Genomic DNA, 21011 nt, shown 5'->3' with positions numbered 1-21011 from the left:
GCTGACGGGCACAGGTCTAATTATCCTAAATAATCATGACAATGTTCTGATGTGAAAGGAAATATTTCAAAAGAAATAAAATCAAGGTTGACATGGTCAATCAAAATCTGTTGATATGGCACACTATCACACTATCAAGAAAAAAAAAACTAAAAACATGGCACTCCGTGTGGGAACAAACAACGAATAATGTTTAAAAGGATTAAAAGGAAAGACCCTTGCTGGGCTATAAGAACATGACCCTCCCCCCCCACACACACACACACATCTGAGAACTCCATTCAAACCCCTCAAACATGAGGGCATATGAGGTATGCGGTCAGCTGTATGGCTGGCTCAGGGAAGAGGACGCCCCTGCCTTGCATAGTCCCGTGAGAGGCAAATCTTAACGATTGGGCATGGGGCACAAGCTAAGGCTTGATCACCCTTTAGCTGGCCACCTTTGATGAGGGTGTATAGTGTTTGAAGGCCGAAACACCCGCTGATTCAAAGGCACACTACTGAGGATGTGTCCCGAAATTGACATCATACCCTAGTTAAGAAATACACCTCCCAATGCCTCTCTTAACATCAAGGAAATCTCATGTGAGCCCACACCATCTATTGGCACAATGGACAGTCTTAACATCACGTCCCGTGTTTTATGATTCTGATTCTGCATCATTCCTTAGTTTTATCAATGAGATAACATAAGGAGTCTGTTTTGAACAAAAACGTTTTATTTATTTTCATTTTACATTACTGCAGCATATAGTATAAAACAGTAAATACAACATATAAAAAAACAGCAAATTAGGGGAGGGTTAACCATCTTCTTTTTTTTTTTTTAATTATTATTATTATAATCACTAAAATACCTCCCAAGCACCAGTAGATCATCTCTGTTGACAAACCAGTATGGGTATTCACCAAAGAATGTAGCTATATACAACAACCATGACATGAGCATATACACAAAACATTGATTGAGAACAGTTCAAAAGAGAAGAGTACTGTGACTGTCACATGTACTCCACTGGTAAAATATTAGTCAATCTTCATTCAATCTTTTGTTCAGTTATTATAAAATGTATAAGCACAATATATTTTTGGGCTGTGCAAGCACTAAGATTAAACTGTCAATAATGATTGCATAGTGTGGAAGAAATGTTTAGGAGAGACCAAGTGGAAACCTTAGGAAGCCCTTATTGACCTCCCAGTAGATGTAAACTGGTTTGTCAATGTGATTTTCTTAAATTTGCAATATCTGCCTTAACAGCAAATGAATTCCTTGACAAATATTAACAGTTCCAGGAGTATAATATTCACAGATTGCACCAAGGGACCATCCAGTCCTTCCCTGTGTTATGAGAGTATTGTTTTCCCTGAATATATTTTTTTATTCAAAACAAAAATAACGAGAAAGTAAGAAAGAAAAACGTTGCTTGTGCCTAAAGCTGGTTTCTTCATGTGCTTGGCATCTGAGTCATGCAAACATTCAGCTGTGAACTTTGGATGTAAACTCGGGATATGATGATAAAACAAAATCCCATGGATATTATAACTAGGTAAAATCAAGTGCCATTTTGTTCTCTAAACATTTAATGAAAGCAATTGTTTAAGGTCAGTTAAATCATTACTCAACATCTCTGGACATCATCCTCAGTCTCAACGTAAACCTAGAGCAAGGTTCTAATTCAAAGATAACATTCTTGTTTTATTAATATAGAATGTTTCTCTTCAGATCAAACATATTAATGATATTGTGTAATGTGTAATAGCCTGACTGTTACACTGGGACTAGCCTTGGAGACCGCAGGCGTTTTGTTTACACTGGGACAAATACAATTAATACCTCTCATTCATGAGGAGACAGACCAAAAACTAACAATCAAACCAACCAATGTATTTACATGTTATCACTAATGATTCATCATGGGCAAATAACCCACTAAAATTAACCTCTAAAAATATTGACAGGAGCACAAAGAAAGCATAAAATTGAACGTAGCGCATAAAACAAATACGTGAAAACATCTTGACGTACGGTATATGAAGAACCAACCCCCCGTTACATACTTTATGCAAGAGAGAGAATTAGGTCACCTTGAATGACTCATTCATAGCCCTCCTGCAGTAAACCACTAGTATTAAATGTCATATGTGGCTCAGATTTGCAATTGCATTTACAAAGGCAAATAATTCCAGTGATTCAATCTAGAAAACAATTCAGAAAGAACTCTTCCCGTAGTGTTAAAAGTAATGCAGTACAAAATTGCACAAAGACAGACTAGACAACACGAAGGAACTATGGACAGAAATTGGAACGTTTCTGAAGTCGCAAACAATTATGTTTTTATGCAATACAAATCCAAGAGTGTACGACTATATGCAATGCAACCTACAATGTCAGAAATGGAATGGACCATAGTTGTAAGCCAATACTTTAATTACCCTCAACATAACCCGGGAAAGACAAAAAAAAAATACAAAAAGAAGTCACATTGTCACATTGCTTTTAGCAATCTAAATCCTTTTCCATGACCTACAGGAAAATAATTATAATGGAACTAATTGTATGGCCCTCCTGGCAATGTCTTGTGAGCTCTTCAAGCAGGATTCACTCATAAATAATCTATATTCCTGAACCATTAGGTATAATGCCTCATTATTAGATAATAAAATAGACCATTTTTAGAGAAAGTGCAATATCATAAGTACATTTATTTTGGCTAATGGTACTTCAAAACTAATTGATACCTTGCTGTTAAAATCTTATTTACAATGTTCTTTCTGTTACCACTATCAGCTCACAGCTAGGTTAATTATCCAGAAATCATCGCTTGAGTGTTTATACATTTATACAGTTTAAAAATATCTACAGTGAAAACAGCATATTTAAAATACAAAGAGGCCTTTAGGTACAGTACAGAATATGGCCTCTATTATCATCCTGTTCCCTTTCCACCGCTATTCACAACATCAAGAGGGAGTGGATGAACAGTCACAAGGATAATTAAAGACAGGAATGTGTGACTAAAGTGTTTTAAGGCAGGGAAGACATTAGAATAGTAAATTTGTGAATGTCTATTTGGCTTCGATAACTTGGGAGGGGGTATAAACTTTCTGATCACTGTGTGCATAGACAGTACAAGCGGTTTGGTATGACTGGGTCATTTTTGTCACCCACTCACTTTCATCACTCCTAAATGAGAATGCACTTTGGATTATCACATGTATTTGTGACTGAATAGTGCGGTATATAACTTGTGCATTTACATTGCCTCTATGAAATTGTAATGATGGAATGAAAAGTGTATTGTGACATATGGGGTGATGAGTAATTCCAGAGTACTATGTGGACGTTCATGAAGACCAGTATTCATTTCCACAGGCATTTTATTTCTGTCACTTGGTCCACATCTCTACATCTATTGGGTCTTGGGAAGATCATGCACGTTCAAATCCGTGTTACTTTAACTCAGTAAAATGAACACTTTTAATGTGTGGCATAGTGGTTTGAAAGCAAAAGCTCTTTGATACTTAAGGAAATGGGGCAGTCATGTGGGAATGAATAGCGAGAGAGAGAGATTGTAAAAGAGAGTGAGATAAAGTGACAGAGAAGGAGAAATAAATAAAAAAGAAAGAGGAAAAAGAGAAAGAGAATAAGTGCAACCAGGACTTAACTTTTTTTGTTTTTTCTCAAACAGTTCTTCACATGTTTGGGCTGATTGGCGTTGTCCAGTTTGGATAAAACCATACAACCAGCACAACACAGTGAATGTCTCCAAATATGACAAGCTCAGTCCCAGACATATGGAGGCCCATACAAGCTGGTGTCACTTGGCGGTCAGGTGTTGATGTTTCACATGACCCATGCTGTGACCTTGCCCTGTTTGGGAAGCCAGCTGTAAATACCATGCAGCTGACATTTCAGTACCTAGGTGACGGCCAACTGACGACCAGAGCTGTTCACATGTTGTAAGCCACGTAGATGGGATCCAGCTGGTCGGCAAGGAAAGAGTCACGAAGGTGCATGCGTTGCTTTTCGCCTCTGGAGTTGATGGGTATAACACCAGGGTCCACGATGACGACCACGCCCACGATGAGGTGGTGCTCTTCCAGAACCACATTGGTGACCAGCGGCACCAGGTCCAGTGCGTCCTGCTCGGAACCACACAGCTCGGACACCACCACCAGCAGGTTGGTCCAGGTGAACACCGCACTTTAAAAAGGGAAGAAAGATTCAAAGATTGTCACACATTTTAATTCTCCTTTTATGCAGAGCAACAGAGGCAGGAAGCCAAGGACAGGTCTCCGGCGGAACCATCACCTGGTGCACCTTATAATGTGAATTCTGGCTCCATTATAAATGTCAATGACAATACAATTCTATGGAAATCCACTGGCTAAATTACACTCTGCATACAGTCCGAATTGTGCTAAAAGACAGGTACACCAGTACCAGGGTACATGCGAAGACCTGGTTACCACACTGCTCCGGGCAGTGCAACCCCTGCACCTCCGCCTTCCAGTTCTTCTTCCCCTTTATCCATACGGCTGTCCCTTTTTCCTTTTCCTTTATACCTGATGTAAACAAGTCTTTGTGCTTTTTCTGGTTTTATCCTCGTAGCAGTTTTAGTATTGACCTATTTACAAATGTCAATCAAGCTTGTTTGTTAAATGTAGACTATATAATTGTACAATCCTGTGCGGTAGGCTATATTAATGTCTGTAGTTATGAATGCCTGTAGTTATATGTACATAGCCTACTTTATCCGCGGGATTTAGGATTTTAGCCAAAGCGATAATTCAAGCATAATAACATATAATTTGAAAATGTAGCCTATAGATCTCTCTTCAACAAATGGGAGACAGCGGCAGGCTTTTTCCAATTGCGGTCCTTTTCATAATTCTGTGTTATATTGTGTAACAGTCAGTAAGAACATTGTGTATGGACTAAAAAGCACAGGTATGTGTTTGTCACTCTAACCTCTCAGCGATGCTGCGGTGGGAACGGGACACTGAAATCTCAATGTCAATGGGGTGGTAGCGCAGCCCTCTCAGTTCCAGGGTCTCATCCAGTGCACCGACCACGAAGAGGGCATCATGGCGATCTGAACACAAAATGTTGATATAATTTCTAACACATCTTTCCAAAGTCCTCTGACACAGGCTCACACTGTCAGGCACAACTTGTGGGTTTTCTGTGGGGAGGTGTTTGTGGGGTTTCCCCACCCCTAGCAAAATGGCTGCCATGTGAATATGGTCAATAAGCAACAAATGTTCTCAATTTTACCTTGCCCTTTGGCTGCTTTTTTAGGTTTTTACTTATGGCTGAACCTAAGGTATTTATTTACCTCCGCTGGCGTCCAGCAGCTCAGTCCTCTTCACGAAACCCAGGTACCCAGTCCTGCACCACAAGGTTTGCGGATCTCCAAAGCTGAGCTTGGTGTTGAAGTGGTCAGCTTGGAGACTCTCCTCTCCATATATTGTGTAGTAGCCACTGGCACAGTGAGGGCTGTTGATCCAGATCTGACAGAGACGCACACACCAACAATCAGGTTACTATTGCTTATGGTTGCTGTATGGTCATGTCATCTGTTACCCTGACTGTAACAAGTCCTTGTATTGTCTTGGTGATGTGTTTTATGGCTACAGTATGTGTTGTTGTTGCTTTTGGAACCGACGAATATCCTTCGGGACAATAAAGATTATTATTATCGTCTCACCTCTCCTAGATGGGAATCTCCTAGAGGGCCTCTGGTCTCTGGATTCACAATGATTACCCTGACACCAGGCAATATCTTATTAAGAGAGAGAAAATAACAGCAGTCAGCAAGAATGAAGGTAAACATAAAGGGATTTGACTTAACTAGAAAACTGGGTGAACACCTCACCTTGCCAGACTCCATGAGAGAAAGGCTTTGGGGAGCTCCTCTTTCTACTAGCCTCACCCTGAAAACACAAACACAAACAAACAAACAAACAAACAAACAAACAAACAAACAAACACACACACACACACACACACACACACACACACACACACACACACACACACACACACACACACACACACACACACACACACACACACACACACACACACACACACACACACACACACACACACACACACACACACACACACACACAATCTTTTAACCAATCTGCTTAGTAGAGTATCTTAATACAAAGCAATTAGCCATATTTGCGATGGTTGGAGATAGTAATCATTGCTATAGAGTGTTTGTTCAGTAAGGATCTCCAGCTCTTTCATAAACAGAAAATACATTTTCAGGTAGGTGACAACATTTCAGCCAATCAGGAGAGAGTAGCTATTTATGAGCTTCATTTTTATAGTGTTCCAGTTCCAATTTTGTCTGCTCATTTATTTGTGTCATCACTTGTCAATCACTTGTCAATACCACTTTATCCTGACTGCATCCTGATGGGATAAAATAGGTATTAATGTTATGGTTAATGTTTGCATTGGAGAGCATGACACCTCCAGAGTCTCTAGTCTCTCAGTACGTTGATTAGTTCCAATAGTTATTAGATGGTAGTAAGTAGCCTTGCCGAGCCATGAGGCCCATAGGGCAGGAGCCTATCTCCTGTTTCTGTAGCGTGAGGCAGCTTGATGTACAAGTACACCCCCTGGACATGACGCTAGTATGTCGCAGGGACTTACCCCCAATCCAACCCTTGATGCTGAGTGTCAAGCAGGGAGGCATTGGGTCCCATTTTTAGAGTCTTTGGTATGACCCGGCTGGGGATTGAACCCCAACCTCCCAGTCTCAGGGTGGACACTCTAACCACAAGGCCACTGAGCTGGTATAGTTATTAGATGGGGCAGATGTTATCTTTTCTCAAGGACACGATTTCACCAACATATTCTTGCTGTCGGGCAGAAACCTTGTGTGTCCATATTTCACCTTTTTATTTTCTACGTAAATGAACACCCTACTTCCTTGTACAACAGTGTTGCACAAAAGTAGCGGAAATAGATGATATACAGGCAAACAACATGTCAAGAACATGTGCTTGTAGCCATTTTTGTTATTTGTTATTTCCAAACAATGTTGAAAGTAAAAGTGGTTAAGTGTGTCTGTTTAACGACTGCGACGATATTCTAATACCATATTATGACTTGTTATTGTTATAATCATAACCTTGCTGCACAGTAGCCTCAACAGAACGCAATGCTGTCTCCTATGAGCACACAAGAGAAAGGCAGACACTACACTATAACACAGGCTTCTGTTATGTTTGCAACCTTTAGCACAGCAAAAAACGAGTATACAGTAATTTTCCACATTACAGTTCCTACCTGTCATGGCGGAGGGACTTCATGTCTACATACACCGTAGAGGGATCAGGCCCAGTGGTACCCTGTAAAACACACATTCGCACGCACACGCGCACACACACACACACGCACACACACACACACACACACACACACACACACACACACACACACACACACACACACACACACACACACACACACACACACACACACACACACACACACACACACACACACACACACACACACACACACACACACACACACACACACACACGGCTTCAGTATACAGTAAAAAAAAACCTGTTCACCTGTGTTCATCATTTATTGGTTTGTGTTAATAGTGAGGATTTGACTGTGTACCACTGTACCTGCATGCAGATGGCCATGTTGACCCGGGATCCGAAGGTAGTGCTAACAGCTCTGGGGGACAGGCCCAGGTCCTTAAACAGCTTGGAGAAGGAATGTGTGAGGGTCAGGCGTGGCCTCTCCTCTGCGATCACAACACAGCTCCTCACACACGACAGATTCAGACCCCGTGCCTGGAACGAGCACGCACACACACACACACACACACACACTTGTCTTTTGGCTGTTTGTATTGCAATTATTTTGAGGAGCCAAGCCCGAAGGGCTGATTATTTTATCTCATCTTAATTCTCTTGTTATACACACTATTGAGGATAAGCTTGAATTACAAGAATTTCCTGTTGCTATGTTTTATATGTATGTGACACTAAACACCCTTGAACCAAGACTGAGAGAATCATCCATGATTGTTTTGATAATTGAGGGACTGTGTGCGTGCGTGCGTGCGTGCGTGCATGTGTGCGTGTGTGTGAGATCCTCACCTTGAGTGCGTCTGTCTGTGATCCCAGGCCTTTAGTGCAGAGCTCCATGACAGAGTATGAGCAGAAGGTGTCTCTGATGCGGTACTGGCTGAGCGTGCTCAGCCACAGTGACAGGCAGCTCTCCAGCTCCAAGGGAGGAACCAGGATGGACTGATGGCCTGAGTACACGCTGGAAGACAACACACACACCAGCGACAAGAGAAAAGCTAAAGTAAATGTATGTGAGATGAAGCAAATCGACGAAAAGATTTTAATGGATTTTTTCATAATCAAATAATATGATTAACTACTTAAGACCTACTTTATACTTTGTTGTACAATGGTGTCAGGTCGTATAACAGTGTTGCACAGCAAAAATAGCAGATATACAATCTGCTCAGTCAAAACGCATAGCATTACAGTATAAGTACCTTGCAAGACACCACAACACAAAGCCCAGGCCACAGTAAGGGTCCAGGCAGATGGCTATTTGGCGAGAGGAGTACAGTTCACACTGCAGCTTTATTGAGCGACAGATAGCACTGACCGCCACATGAGACATCTAACAAACAGAGCAGAACACGTTAGAACCTTAATACAATTACGTTTTTTACCAAAGATGAACATTACTTTAAGTACTGGGTAGTGGGCATACATGTAAGAGGCTGCACAACATGATTTCAAACAGGGTAATATGTTACTGTGTCTTACTTTGACCCCAGTCAGCATGCCTGTGGTGGACACACTGAAGTCCAGGTAGGCTATCATCTCCGCTGTAGGTGGCTTGTAGATCTGGGCCGGCCGGCGGCGAGGGAGGTCGTCTGGAAACATACACAATATCACTGAGTTCAACAAGTGAATTACAATTATCTGAATGATATTCAAAGCAGGGCTTCATTGAGCAGCTGACATTATCTTAGATAAACTCAACTAAATATGAACAATGTAACATTTACAAGTCAACAAAAGATATAAAAAAGATGATGTCCTTTAATGTAAACAACTGTATGACCACTGCGAGAAGGAATAAACACATTAAAATGATCAAACCTTAGGTAGCAGTTTTGTCATATCATACAGTTCTATTTCATACCTACTGACCGCCAGAGGGCGGTGATTTCATCACCTGGATATACATCGCGCGCACGCGCAGAGGTCGAATATTAATACCAACACTGTCACTCGTGACCCCCTGTGGGCGTGAGGCACCGATATAGGTGCCCAGTTCACAGGGTTCATCCTCTTTCATCTTTTCGCCTTTGAGCGCAGGTCGATTTATTTTATTGAGCTCCTGCTACTTGCCCTTCGAGGCTGTATGGGGGGGGCTCTCGACGCCGGTCATGCCTATAAGCCTCGTAACCGTTCGGTTGGGGCTACCTTGCGTCCTCCAGAGGCTGCATGGTTGGCGGCGATAATTTTCCGCCGGGCTCCCTGGTCCAACTATTATGTTGGACTTTATTTTCTACAGGTAAGTTGTGTGTTACTTTACTTGCCCGGCGGGCGTGCCTGCTACAGCCTTGCGGTATCTTCGCTTTGCTGTGAGGCGTTACATTGGGTTGGTGACAGTGTTTGTTCGCTGAAATCCAACTTGTATGATTTCTCGGTGGCGGCAGTGTCCGTCCATCTTCCCGACTAATGCATTAAGGGTTAGCGGTTGTGTGTTCACTAACTAAGAGCTAACTCTGTATTTAATGTTTCGTGGTGACTGTGTGCTGTTTGTGTGTCTCGCAGAGGTGTGCTTCGCCTCGACAGCGACCGCAGCGGCGCTTATTTGACTATTAATCAATACTCACGTTGAATGGCCGCGCGATACTAAAATGAGCAGCAACAGCAATATTTTATGGTGTCGGTAACTATGGGCTCGTAGAAGGTGTGCTTCGCCTCGATAGAGCGACTGCCGCGACGCTAGTCATGTTGAATGACCACTCCTCTCCACGTGTTTTCTGCAGAAGAGTGTTTCGCTCTGTCGCAGACGTGCAATCAACCACATATATGTGGAGCTTGGTTGCAACGATGTCTAGGACCAAGAGGAGGTTTGTGTGGTCGTGACGTTAATGAGCGCTCCTCCCCAGACGATTTCTGGTTAAGGAACAAACTTTTTCAAATGCATGTCAAGTTGTAAACGCAGCTCAGTGCTGACTTGCTAGTTTGTTTTGCTCGTTATATCAAGCAGGAATATGACAATGTTGTCACAGTGTGCTTAACGTCACAGCTTAACTTAAGTGTGTACTGCTATCTGAGATAGGCATAGTGCTTGTATTTCATAGCTTGAGTGTGATCCGCTCAGCTGCTGTTTGGGTAATACTTGTTTGTGCTTGGCAGTACAATTACTAATATAATGGTTCAAGCGTCTATCGCTTTACCATTGCGTGGTTATCAAACTATCTACTTGGCAGGGGCAGTGGCATTTACAGGCATTACATTTTGAGCAGGCAAGAATTACATCTTGGCCAGGCAGAAAATGGATTTGGACAGGCGGACGCCTGTCCTCGCCTTATTGTAGATACGCCACTGGGCATGTGCTGAGTGCTCTTCCCTATGTCTGCATAGTATTGGTAACATGTACTGATAAGTTGAGGTGAAGAAAATGCAGCACTCATTGTATGTCCTTTTGCATGATTGTTATTTACCTCTGACGAGAGTGAACAAGCTTACGCGTTTCGGCCTGTATGGCCTTCCTCAGCGTTATACATGTACATAACATGTACTGATAATCAATATCAATAGGCATATAATGCTGTGCTTATTCCTATTTGGACTAGTCCTCATTAGCTGCCTTTGCAGCAACTGCCCTGATCCGTCTTGGGGGCAAGACAACAGGATACATTGGCGGGTACATATGTAGTGTACTTGATACTGTAGCTTTTGCTGCATTATCACTGACACTGGGGGTGTGTTTCGCTCCATTGCTGTCATACTGTGTGCTTGAGTGGTCTTCGCTCTTCGCCATGTCTACTGTACATAGAAGTACTGTAGCTTGAGTGATCATGCTCTTTTGCTGCATTATCACTGACACTGGGGGTGTGTTTCGCTCCATTGCTGTCATACTGTGTGCTTGAGTGGTCTTCGCTCTTCGCCATGTCTACATAGTATTGTTGACATACTGTGTGTACTGATGGTCAGTTTCACTAGCACCGAGGGCATGTTCCGCCCCGCCACTATCATATTGTGTACTTGACATAGGCATGAGTGGTCTCCGCTCTTCGCCATGTCTGCATTGTATTAATGACATACTGTGCGTACAGATGATCAATAAGCGTAACGCTGTGGCTGACTGGTTCACTGGCATTGAGAGTGTGTTTCGCTCTGCTGCCATTCTCTGAAGGTTACGCAGTAACCATGGTTATAAGAGATATAAGCGAGGCATGCGCGAGTACGTGCTTTTATGCCCTCGTCGAGAGGGCACGTGCTACGTCATGACGCAAAAGAGGCCCATTCTCTTATATTCTTAATAGAATGTGAGTGTACTATAAGTACTTCTGTTGTCCGCGCCCAAGTTGGGACGCGTCCCATAGCGAACTGCTGAGGGTTAGATCTTCGTATAACCACGACATTGTGTACCTGGTACTCACTACTGCTTTGACATGGGCAGTATTCTGTGATGTACTGGGCCAGTGTGCAGTGGACTTGGCCCTTGGGATGTTTAGACTTTGTTCGTAACATGATATGTCAACAGTCTATCTTCCGACCCACTAAGGGGTCGCTCGATCCAGTCAGTCTCTGCAGGAGGTCTTGCCTCATCTTGCTGGTTTCATAGCAATGCTCTTGTTGGGTATACAGTCCAGGCGGCGGACATGCTTCCCATTTAAGCCTCTTGGATCCGATGATGTTTCGTATCACTGGGCATATGTACGGCAGAGCAGGATATTTGGCCTTGAGCGCTTGACGCGTGGCCAACTGTAGTTCTCCCTTCCGGCGCTGACCGTTAGGGCAGGACACTCTGGCCCACCCCTGGCCAGGCGACTTCTTGTAAGTCTTCTCTACACTGCCACTTTTGGTGTCGTGTATCCTTCACAGGATAGGCAGAGGCAGTCTCACAGTAGTATGGTGCCACCATACCGGTCAGGAAGTATGAGTTTCCATGTTTCCGCCTCAATTTGTTTTTCATATTGGGCGGGCTATACGCGACTTGAGGTTCGTTTTTGGTTACCACGGCAGCCGAATCATCTACTGCAGCTTCTCGATGAAGTGCTTTGGCCTCCCCACAGACAGAATCCCCTGTCACAGTTTAGGGAGAGGGTGCATTCTCACCCGGGTCACCTTCGGCTGCGTAAACTGACCACTGACAATCATGCCTATTGTCCGAACCCTACTTGATTCTTGTGCATCCTGCACCAGGGCGTTGCACGCCAACACAAGTAAACTGTGGTTTAGTTGAGACAAAGCACCACCATGTTGCTCTGTGTTTTCAATACCTGCCTGTGATATTGACAGCCTTAACCTCTCCACCAGGAGAGTAATTGTGATTGAGAACTGTTGTGCCCAGTACGGGCCCTGAGAGCCTATTATGTTAGACCTACCACATGCACTTGGTGGTCAGAACGGCTCTTCATTGGCTATGATGGCTCTAATAAAGGTTGCGCTCTCTCTGGACAGCGGCGGTCACACTTTATTGTGGGTATGCCATCAGCCACGCTGACGGGGCGAGCAATCGCCCCCTACCATCTGGTACGAGGTACCACTCTACCAGGTTTGGATGGACTTTGTCCCCAGCCCTTGGATCGGGCCGTTCTCAAATGGCTATCTACTAGTACCATTTGCCCTCACTGCGACCCTACGGAAGTGAGTAGGTTGTCTTCAGGCCCTGCCCGGTGCCTGAGACTGGGATGCCGATGGGTCTGGGTTTACCATTCGCCAATCCCTCTTATGTCTTCAAGGACTTTCTGCCTTTCACGTTGGCTAGCCTATCATTTTTAGTTTGCGCCACAGCCAGGCATGGAGCATTCTAGTACCTGCCTATTGTGCCCTGTCCGGGCTCTGTGGCACGGCATAGCTGTGATGGCTGTTTGGTTGTTTTTGTCTGTGATAAAGGGCACAGGAAAGGCTGTGCCTTGATTCAACAGAGACTAACGCAACACTTAGAGGTACTCTGATTGTTGCGTTGAGGTAGATTTCTTCAGTAGGCCTCAAGGCCTCCCCAGAGGCATTTTGACATGCCAGACCAGGGGGTGGACATCTGTGCTGCAGTGCAGCCAAATGGGCTCCATCTGTTTTGGGCTTTTGCCAAGAGTCAGCCAACCTGACTCTCCCTCACCCTGTGGTGACGGCTGTTTGGCTGTCCATTAGATCTGCAAACCGACCTCGGTAAGCGCAGATTCCTCGTGACCATGTTGGTATGAGTCATCCAGGTGATGAAATCACCGCCCTCTGGCGGTCAGTAGGTATGAAATAGAACGCAAGTTATGTATATAACTATGGTTCTATGAATACCGGATGACCGCCAGAGTTCATTGTCACTCGGAATCCCGACGAAAAGATTTCAGGAGGATGAACCCTGTGAACTGGGCACCTATATCGGTGGCTCACGCCCACAGGGGGTCACGAGTGACAGTGTTGGTATTAATATTCGACCTCTGCGTGTGCGCGCGATGTATATCCAGGTGATGAAATCACCGCCCTCTGGCGGTCATCCGGTATTCATAGAACCATAGTTATATACATAACTTGCGTTCTATCATGTGAGCATCAGTGTTTGTCTACAGCTCTACACAGTAAAGGTCCTTTCAGACAGGGAGCGAGAGACGCAGACGTTGTCGCCTGGACCAGCGACAGGTCTGCTCATGAGAGGCCGCAGGACGCATATCGTGAAAATAAAGCTCAGCACAATCCAGGTATAGTCGCCCACAGGCGTGCGCACAAAACGAGCACACGCGGAAATTTCACAGGACTGCACCCGTGAATATACGCTTGCCAAAATAAACGCACACCTCTCATTGAAAATGAATTACTAGGCGCGTCAGTTGCTCCCTGTCTGAAAAGGCCTTAAGTGTGTAAACATTGAGTTGGTACTTCACCTGTGTCTATGATCGTTGGCCATGTTTTAATGTTCACAGATGCAGCAGCCTCTTTAGAGCGTAGAATTCTCATGAGGGTTTGAGTGGTGAGAATACACGCTGCTTTACTGACCTAGGAACAACATATAATAATTAATATAATAGTGTTTGTTTATGAGAAAAGTATTGTTACTAACTACACAAATAAACATGTATTCAGTGATAAAAGTGCCTTTAAGTAAAGAAAAACACTCAAAAAACACATGACAAACTGAAGTTTTTGTCATACAGTACGACGTGGTCACACAATGAAGAATTAATGTAGCCTGGAAGATCAGTATCACTATGATTATTATTGCACTCGAAAGTGTGTGTGTGTGCAGCGGATTCGAATGAAAATCATCTGATATCATTATCAACCAGTAGGTTACTTATCAAGACGACGTCCGATGTGGCGTTGGGTCGCATTGTCCGACTATTACTGACCCTGACCCTAACCCTAAATCTAACCCTAACCATAACCTCAGTCTTAACCGGCCTCGTAAGTCCCCTAACCTCATATCAGTCTTTTTTTCTTTTTTTTTAAGATATTTTTTTTGCGGCTTACGCCTTTTATTGGTTTTTTGAAGGGACAGACAGTAGGCTGACAGGAAACGGGAGAGAGATGGGGGAAGACATGCAGTAAAGGCCGTGTCGGGCTCGGGAGTCGAACCCGCGGCACACTGCGACTGGATTACCAGTCGGGTGCCCAGACGGTTACGCCACCGCCTGGGCCCTCATATCAGTCTTAACCGGCCACATTCAGTTCCACAATGTTTTCGCTTCGGCGGCAGTAATTTCAATTCCGTGTTTCCTAATCGCAGCCGTCTTGATAAGTAACCCACTGGTTGATATCGGTTGATAACATTTGAAGCGGGTGGGTGTGTGTGTGTGTGTGTGCGCACACATGCGTGACTGCACACGTCAGAAATAAATACACCCACACTTACATCAATGATCATGCGAACAGTGGGCAGTGTGGCTGCCAGGTTCTGAGGATGTGGAGGTCTGACTGTTACAGGAACACAACCAGCATAGAGACAGCCATAGAAAGCGGCTATCAGATCAATGCCTGAAAGAGAGACAGACAAAGAGAGATGGAAAAAGAGAGAGAGAGAGAAAGAGAGAGAGAGAGACAGAGAGGATGAAAAGAGAGAAAGAAAGGTGGGCCAGAAGGATGAGAATAGATACATTTTTTTCTTTTCTTTTTTTTTTAATAATAAATAATTTGTAAGAGGAACAAAAATAAAGAAGTGAATGAACTACTACTACTAATAATAAAGCTCAGTATTTGTGTCAGTGTGGCTCAGTCAGAACCTACCGGGAGGATAGAGCAGGACAACATTTTCTCCTGTGTTGATGCTGCTTTTCTCATTGAGGGCTGCTGCAATCTTCTCCGCTCGTTTGTGAAGCTGCAGGCAGGTGGCAGTGCACACCGACACCCCCTGAAGGACGGTGGGAGATGGTGCAGAGAGACACAGTCAAACGTTTTACACTTACAGTAATGAATGTAGACCGCTGTGTGAGTGACGCTGACAAGGAAGTATGCCAGTCATGTGCATGAGCTGTGTACAGTATGTGAGAGCAAATACAGTATGTCAGTATGTCAGCTGCAGCACTGCTGCACAGCATTCAAGTAGATATATTGGCCATTACTTTGCATTGGTTAGGCTCTACAATCAACTATTGTCTAATACTGTATGTCCAGGCTATGTCTTACACTGACTATGTGCTGTAATGCGTGAGATGTAGATAGATGTCAATATCTCTCCAATGTCACAAAGACAAATTCTGACACTTTGAGTGTGTGTATGCAGAGTAAAAGATCTGAGTCGTACCTTGGCATTGAGCAGCACATACAGAACATGGTCTGGGTCCGTCTGTGCCCTCCATTGCAGAGCCTCGCTCAAATACTGATGCTGATGGAAACAAATAATTCCACATCACTCCTTTACATTTGTGTTGATTTATTTTAATTTGATACATTAATAAAATAGAGAAATCACATAAAGCACGTTTATTTTGTCGATGGAAGGAAGCTAATTTAAAGGTAGGCTGTGATTTTCTTTGGTTAAAGTAAGTGTTAAGTAGCTCTTTATTCTGAGAGTACTCATTGCTACAGGTTGTTCAGTAACAGAAGTCTGCAGGTCTCCCCAGCTCTTTATTGAACAGAAAATGCATTTTCATGCCTGGATATGATGACACAAAGAAATGAGCAGACAAAATTGGAACTGGAAGACTATAGAAATGAAGCAGATAAATGGGTACTCTCTCCTGATTGACTGAAATTTTGCAACCCACCTGAAAATGTATTTTCTGTTTATTGAAGAGCTAGAGAAATAGGGGGGGGGGGGGGGGTCTCCTGTTACTGAACAATCACTCTATCTATAGCAATGATTACTATCAGAAAATAGTGCTTTATCCTTTTAACCAAGAAATATCACTTGCCCTACCTTTAATCTCTTAATAAAACTCTGAGAAATTAAAGAGGATGTTAATACTTAAGTGCTTAAGTAAAGATTGTAGCGTGCATAACTGCATATTATATTCAGACTGCTTCCTGGCATGAGTTCACGTAATGTGATTATCACTGGCAAATGTACAGACGTCGAGGATGTGTATACTATGCAGACAGAGCCAATCTACCCATTAAAATAATGACCCACTGATTTAGAGTGTCCTACCACCACATACAGTGAAATATCTAGAAGCATGCCATTTTCTTGCTCACTTTGCATCCAAACACAATGTCATAATAATAATAAAAAGTAATGTTCATATGGATGTGAAAATAAACATAACGCCACAATACAACATAGGCAATGACAGGCAGAAATTAAGAAATGAGTGTGAGAAGAACCACGATTCTTACCATCATGGTGGGCCACATACAGAGCTACGTATGTCCAGAGTTACGAAAGCAGAAAGATAGAAGAGACAGTCCAACATTTCAATACAAACAACTGACCTTTGATTGAACCTGCCATTAAACAAACAAACTCTGTCCCTAACAATCTATGTGGATGAAGATATAGCAAAGAGAGACAGAGGATATCATATACATATATCGTGTGTGTGTGTGTGTGTGTGTGTGTGGCTGCATGCGTGTGGTCGTATTACCTTCTTAACAAGGTCCTGGTCTTCAATCATACCCAGGTCTCTCCCCGAGGCCTGAGCAATCCTCTTCCCAGCCACCAGGTTACCCACCATAATGGAAGCTGGACCCACACCCACTGCAAAACATACAGAGTTTCAAAATTATTTCACAGGCACATTGCTATATTTATCTCTTAAACACCTGCCTCTCTCCCCTCTCTCTTGTTCTCTCTCTCTCACACACACACACACACACACACACACACACACACACACACACACACACACACACACGAAGACAACGTGTGCATTGCACCTGGCTGTTTCTGCCGTGGCTTGGGCAGGTTGGTGACACAGGTATGTGGGCACATCAGGATGTTGCAGGGGTGCAGGTTCCCCTCCAGGAAGAACTGCTTGGTGTCTGAAATGTGGATCCCTCCCAGCGGGGTCTTGGGTAAGGTGTTGGCAGAGACCAGCGCCAAGCAGTACACACCTACCTGGTGCATGCTATCTATTGCCTGGAAACACCAACAAAGACTCAGCAAACAGCAGGACAATACTGGATAGAGAGAGAGTGGGTATATATGTGTAATCGCATATTTTGGACTGTTTATAAACTCATTTCCAGAATGAGATATCCGCCATTTGATAAAAAGTGAACTATATTCTTACAAAACAACAACTATTGAGAACTGAAATTGTGAACCCATGAAATGGATAAACAGCATTTTGAGAAATCAGTTAATGTGTAGTAATAGGTGTCTGTATTGTGACATTATTTACTTGTATAACACGGCTCATCCACTGGAAACTGTCCTCCTCGCTGGCATCTGGCCTCTGTTCTGCCACGATCACTACCCTCTCATCATAGAAAACTGTCACTGAAAATACAGCGATCCTGACACACACACACACACACACACACACAGTTTTATATATATGCAGTTTGAGATTACTTTTTGCCAATATCACACAAAATTCTTTTCCACTTTGTACCTACAGTACCTACTCTCTACCATCAGATGTCAGGAGACACCCACACACTTTACCTACAGTGCAGAATCCTTCTGTTTCCTAAACAATTTATGTACAGTTGTCTTCGCCCAAACAGCCCCACCACGCACACATATATTTTACCTCCCGCGGTACACCGTTTTGACCGGCTCCACAGCCAGAGCCGTGGCCACCAGGTCATCAGCGTTGTGTCTGCGTCCACTGACATTCAGCAAGCCCTCGTTCTTCCCCACCACAAAGATCAGACTACCCTGTGGAGACAGCAGGACAGCAAGTGATTAAAGACTAAAACTATGACGAAAAATGTTCGTCGACTAAATTTTTTCACTGACGAAAACTAAATAAAAACTTGATAAAAAACGAAGTAAGCTATGATGACTAAAACTAAGACTAAATATATTGACAATTTCGTTAACAAATAAAAAGTAGACTAAAATGTTAGGGAGGGACTAGTGGAGAAGAGATCAAGTCATTTTATGTTTGATTGTGCTCGGGTGAGATATACGACTACAAGCTGAAATAAAATCAACTGTAGTTTTAGTCGACTAAAATCTCATTATATTTAGTCAACTAAAACATTTCAGATGACTAAAAGGTGACAAAAACGAAATGGAATTTTATTCAAAAGACTATTACTAAAACTAAATCATGTGCTTTCAAACTCCACAGACATCAGCACAGGGGAAAGCACAGGGCAATATCTACTGATAAGAGTGCCTCCACATTGACCCATATGCTTCTGCTTGTGAAACACACATTGTACATTTGACAGCCAACAGGTAAGTCTTAACTTACAGGGCCAATGAATCCCAGGAGTCCCGACCTCACAAACGGAATCTCTCCAATTGGAGCGCCACTGGCATTGACTGGAATTACCTGCAAACACAATCATACCAAGATGGCCTTGATGTTATTAGAATGGATACTGAATAAAATAAAATAAACCCTTGTTGATCAGCTGTTAGCTTAGATACAATATCCAGTAGTTATTATTCTGGTGAGAAAGAAGGATCTCTCCCCAACCTGGCCTATCATCAGTCAATGTTAACTGGTTGTATTACCGGTATCTATGCAAACTATGCAAAAGTAAAATATACAGTATATTAATGTATATTAGTAACCAACCAACAGCGGACCTGAGGAATTCAAGGCTTTTGGCTCGTCTACTAGCACAACATGAAGCTGTATGAAACAGTCTATTTATCTATTATAACACAGCAAGAAACATTTTATGGAACCTTCCTACAACAACGGTATCCACACACTCAAGGTTTAGTTCCATACCTCAAAGGTGTTTTTGGTGAGACCAGGCAGGCCGTAGTACATGTTGCCTCCAGAACGGGAGTTGATCACTATCTCTCCTATCTCGTCTGTTTTACATAGCTGAGGAGGCCCGTCGGGCTTAACAATGCACATCAGGGCTGTGGACACACACACACACCACTGTGACATGATGTATATGCACCAACAGGAGCTATTCAAATGAATACCATACTTTTAATAGCTCATTTCTCATCAAGCCCATCCCCATACATTTCCCATTTCTAGTTAGTTTTTTCTTCTTATTTCATTCCTCTCTCCATCCTCACCTCCAGGCATCACATGGCCCACATCCTGCACTGTGAGGGCAGAGTTCTTGTCCTCCGTGTTGACCCTGATCACCCCGTGGCTCAGTCCAGTCATGGAGAGGATGGCACGGGCGGGAAGTGGTGTGCCAGGCACTCCTGGTCTACACAGGAGTGAACAGAAACAAACATAAACAAGCCATCCCCTACATCCACTTGAACGGCGTCTACCCCTGGTCACCCATACCATCTGTCCGTTCAGCTGTCCATCTGTCCTCCCATCCATGCATGCATGCTACTGCTGTGCACCAGCCTGTGTATACTTGCTATACTACACTGCTGTAGCAAAATGTCTAGTACAAGTGTGTCAGTGTTGTACCTGCGTATGGCCACTGTCATGGCCTCGGGGGAGGTAGCACAGGGACAGATGACCTCAGGCTTCAGCCCATGGGACTGGAACACACACAGGAAGGCATCACAAGATGACACTGACCCTGGAGGAGGCAGAGAGAGAGTGTGAGAGAGAGAGAGAGAGAGAGAGAGAGAGAGAGAGAGAGAGAGTTTGTGTGTGTGTGTGTGTGTGTGTGTGTGTGTGTGAGAGAGAGAGAGAGAGAGAGAGAGAGAGACAAGGCACACTGTCACACTCAAATACTGCATCTCAAGTTTTTAAGAGATGAGATTTTAGCAAGCTCAAAGTTCTGCGCAAGTACTCACATGGGTTAGCGCCGTCGGCAACTACAAGCATACGCAGTGACGCCAGGCTGGTGTCTCTCTGTTCCCTATGGGCCATCATGGCCCAGTGCAGGTCACGGCACTTCACCAACGCTACACGAGCTGCGGGATGACATGATCGTCACATAACTCACTGTAACGTAAATCCAAAGTCACTGCATTAAATGCTACGGAGAAACAGTGCAGTCACCTTTATGGATATGGACTCTTTGCACCCAGGACAGAGGACAGGCCTTCATTACAGCATAGGGAACGCTGATGGTATGAATCCTGTTCATCACAGCCTGCAGAAAAATAACTCATTAGAGGACTAATACAACATAAGATTTTCATAGAAGAAACACAAAGGGAAATTGTACTTCTGTAATTAGGAGCACAAGAATCTGAATCTAGGGCCAGGCACAACGGAGGGTAATATAATATTATAAAATGTATAATTACGGTGCTT

General features: G+C 43.6%; 1 protein-coding gene across 1 annotated transcript in view; it reads right to left on the bottom strand.

Moving 5' to 3' along the window:
• Positions 1–707: 707 nt before the first annotated feature.
• dip2bb (disco-interacting protein 2 homolog Bb) overlaps positions 708–21011 on the bottom strand; it is a 60820-nt gene continuing 40516 nt past the window's right edge. The window contains exons 15-38 of the mRNA XM_079511188.1: positions 20754–20847; positions 20546–20665; positions 20211–20325; positions 19856–19995; positions 19551–19687; positions 19062–19142; positions 18390–18517; positions 18036–18150; positions 17569–17770; positions 17277–17389; positions 15995–16075; positions 15478–15601; positions 15107–15228; positions 14139–14250; positions 8836–8945; positions 8556–8686; positions 8146–8314; positions 7666–7836; positions 7313–7374; positions 5880–5937; positions 5712–5786; positions 5340–5514; positions 4973–5096; positions 708–4204 (exon numbers count right to left, since the gene is read on the bottom strand). Of these exons, the coding sequence (XP_079367314.1) occupies positions 3952–4204; positions 4973–5096; positions 5340–5514; positions 5712–5786; positions 5880–5937; positions 7313–7374; positions 7666–7836; positions 8146–8314; positions 8556–8686; positions 8836–8945; positions 14139–14250; positions 15107–15228; positions 15478–15601; positions 15995–16075; positions 17277–17389; positions 17569–17770; positions 18036–18150; positions 18390–18517; positions 19062–19142; positions 19551–19687; positions 19856–19995; positions 20211–20325; positions 20546–20665; positions 20754–20847 (3012 nt within the window). The 3' untranslated portion in view covers positions 708–3951. The remainder of the gene's footprint in view (positions 4205–4972; positions 5097–5339; positions 5515–5711; positions 5787–5879; positions 5938–7312; positions 7375–7665; positions 7837–8145; positions 8315–8555; positions 8687–8835; positions 8946–14138; positions 14251–15106; positions 15229–15477; positions 15602–15994; positions 16076–17276; positions 17390–17568; positions 17771–18035; positions 18151–18389; positions 18518–19061; positions 19143–19550; positions 19688–19855; positions 19996–20210; positions 20326–20545; positions 20666–20753; positions 20848–21011) is intronic.

The sequence above is a fragment of the Electrona antarctica genome, assembly GCF_951216825.1.
Source record: "Electrona antarctica genome assembly, chromosome: 9".
NCBI lineage: Eukaryota > Metazoa > Chordata > Actinopteri > Myctophiformes > Myctophidae > Electrona > Electrona antarctica.
This window is presented reverse-complemented; position numbering and strand designations above follow the sequence as displayed.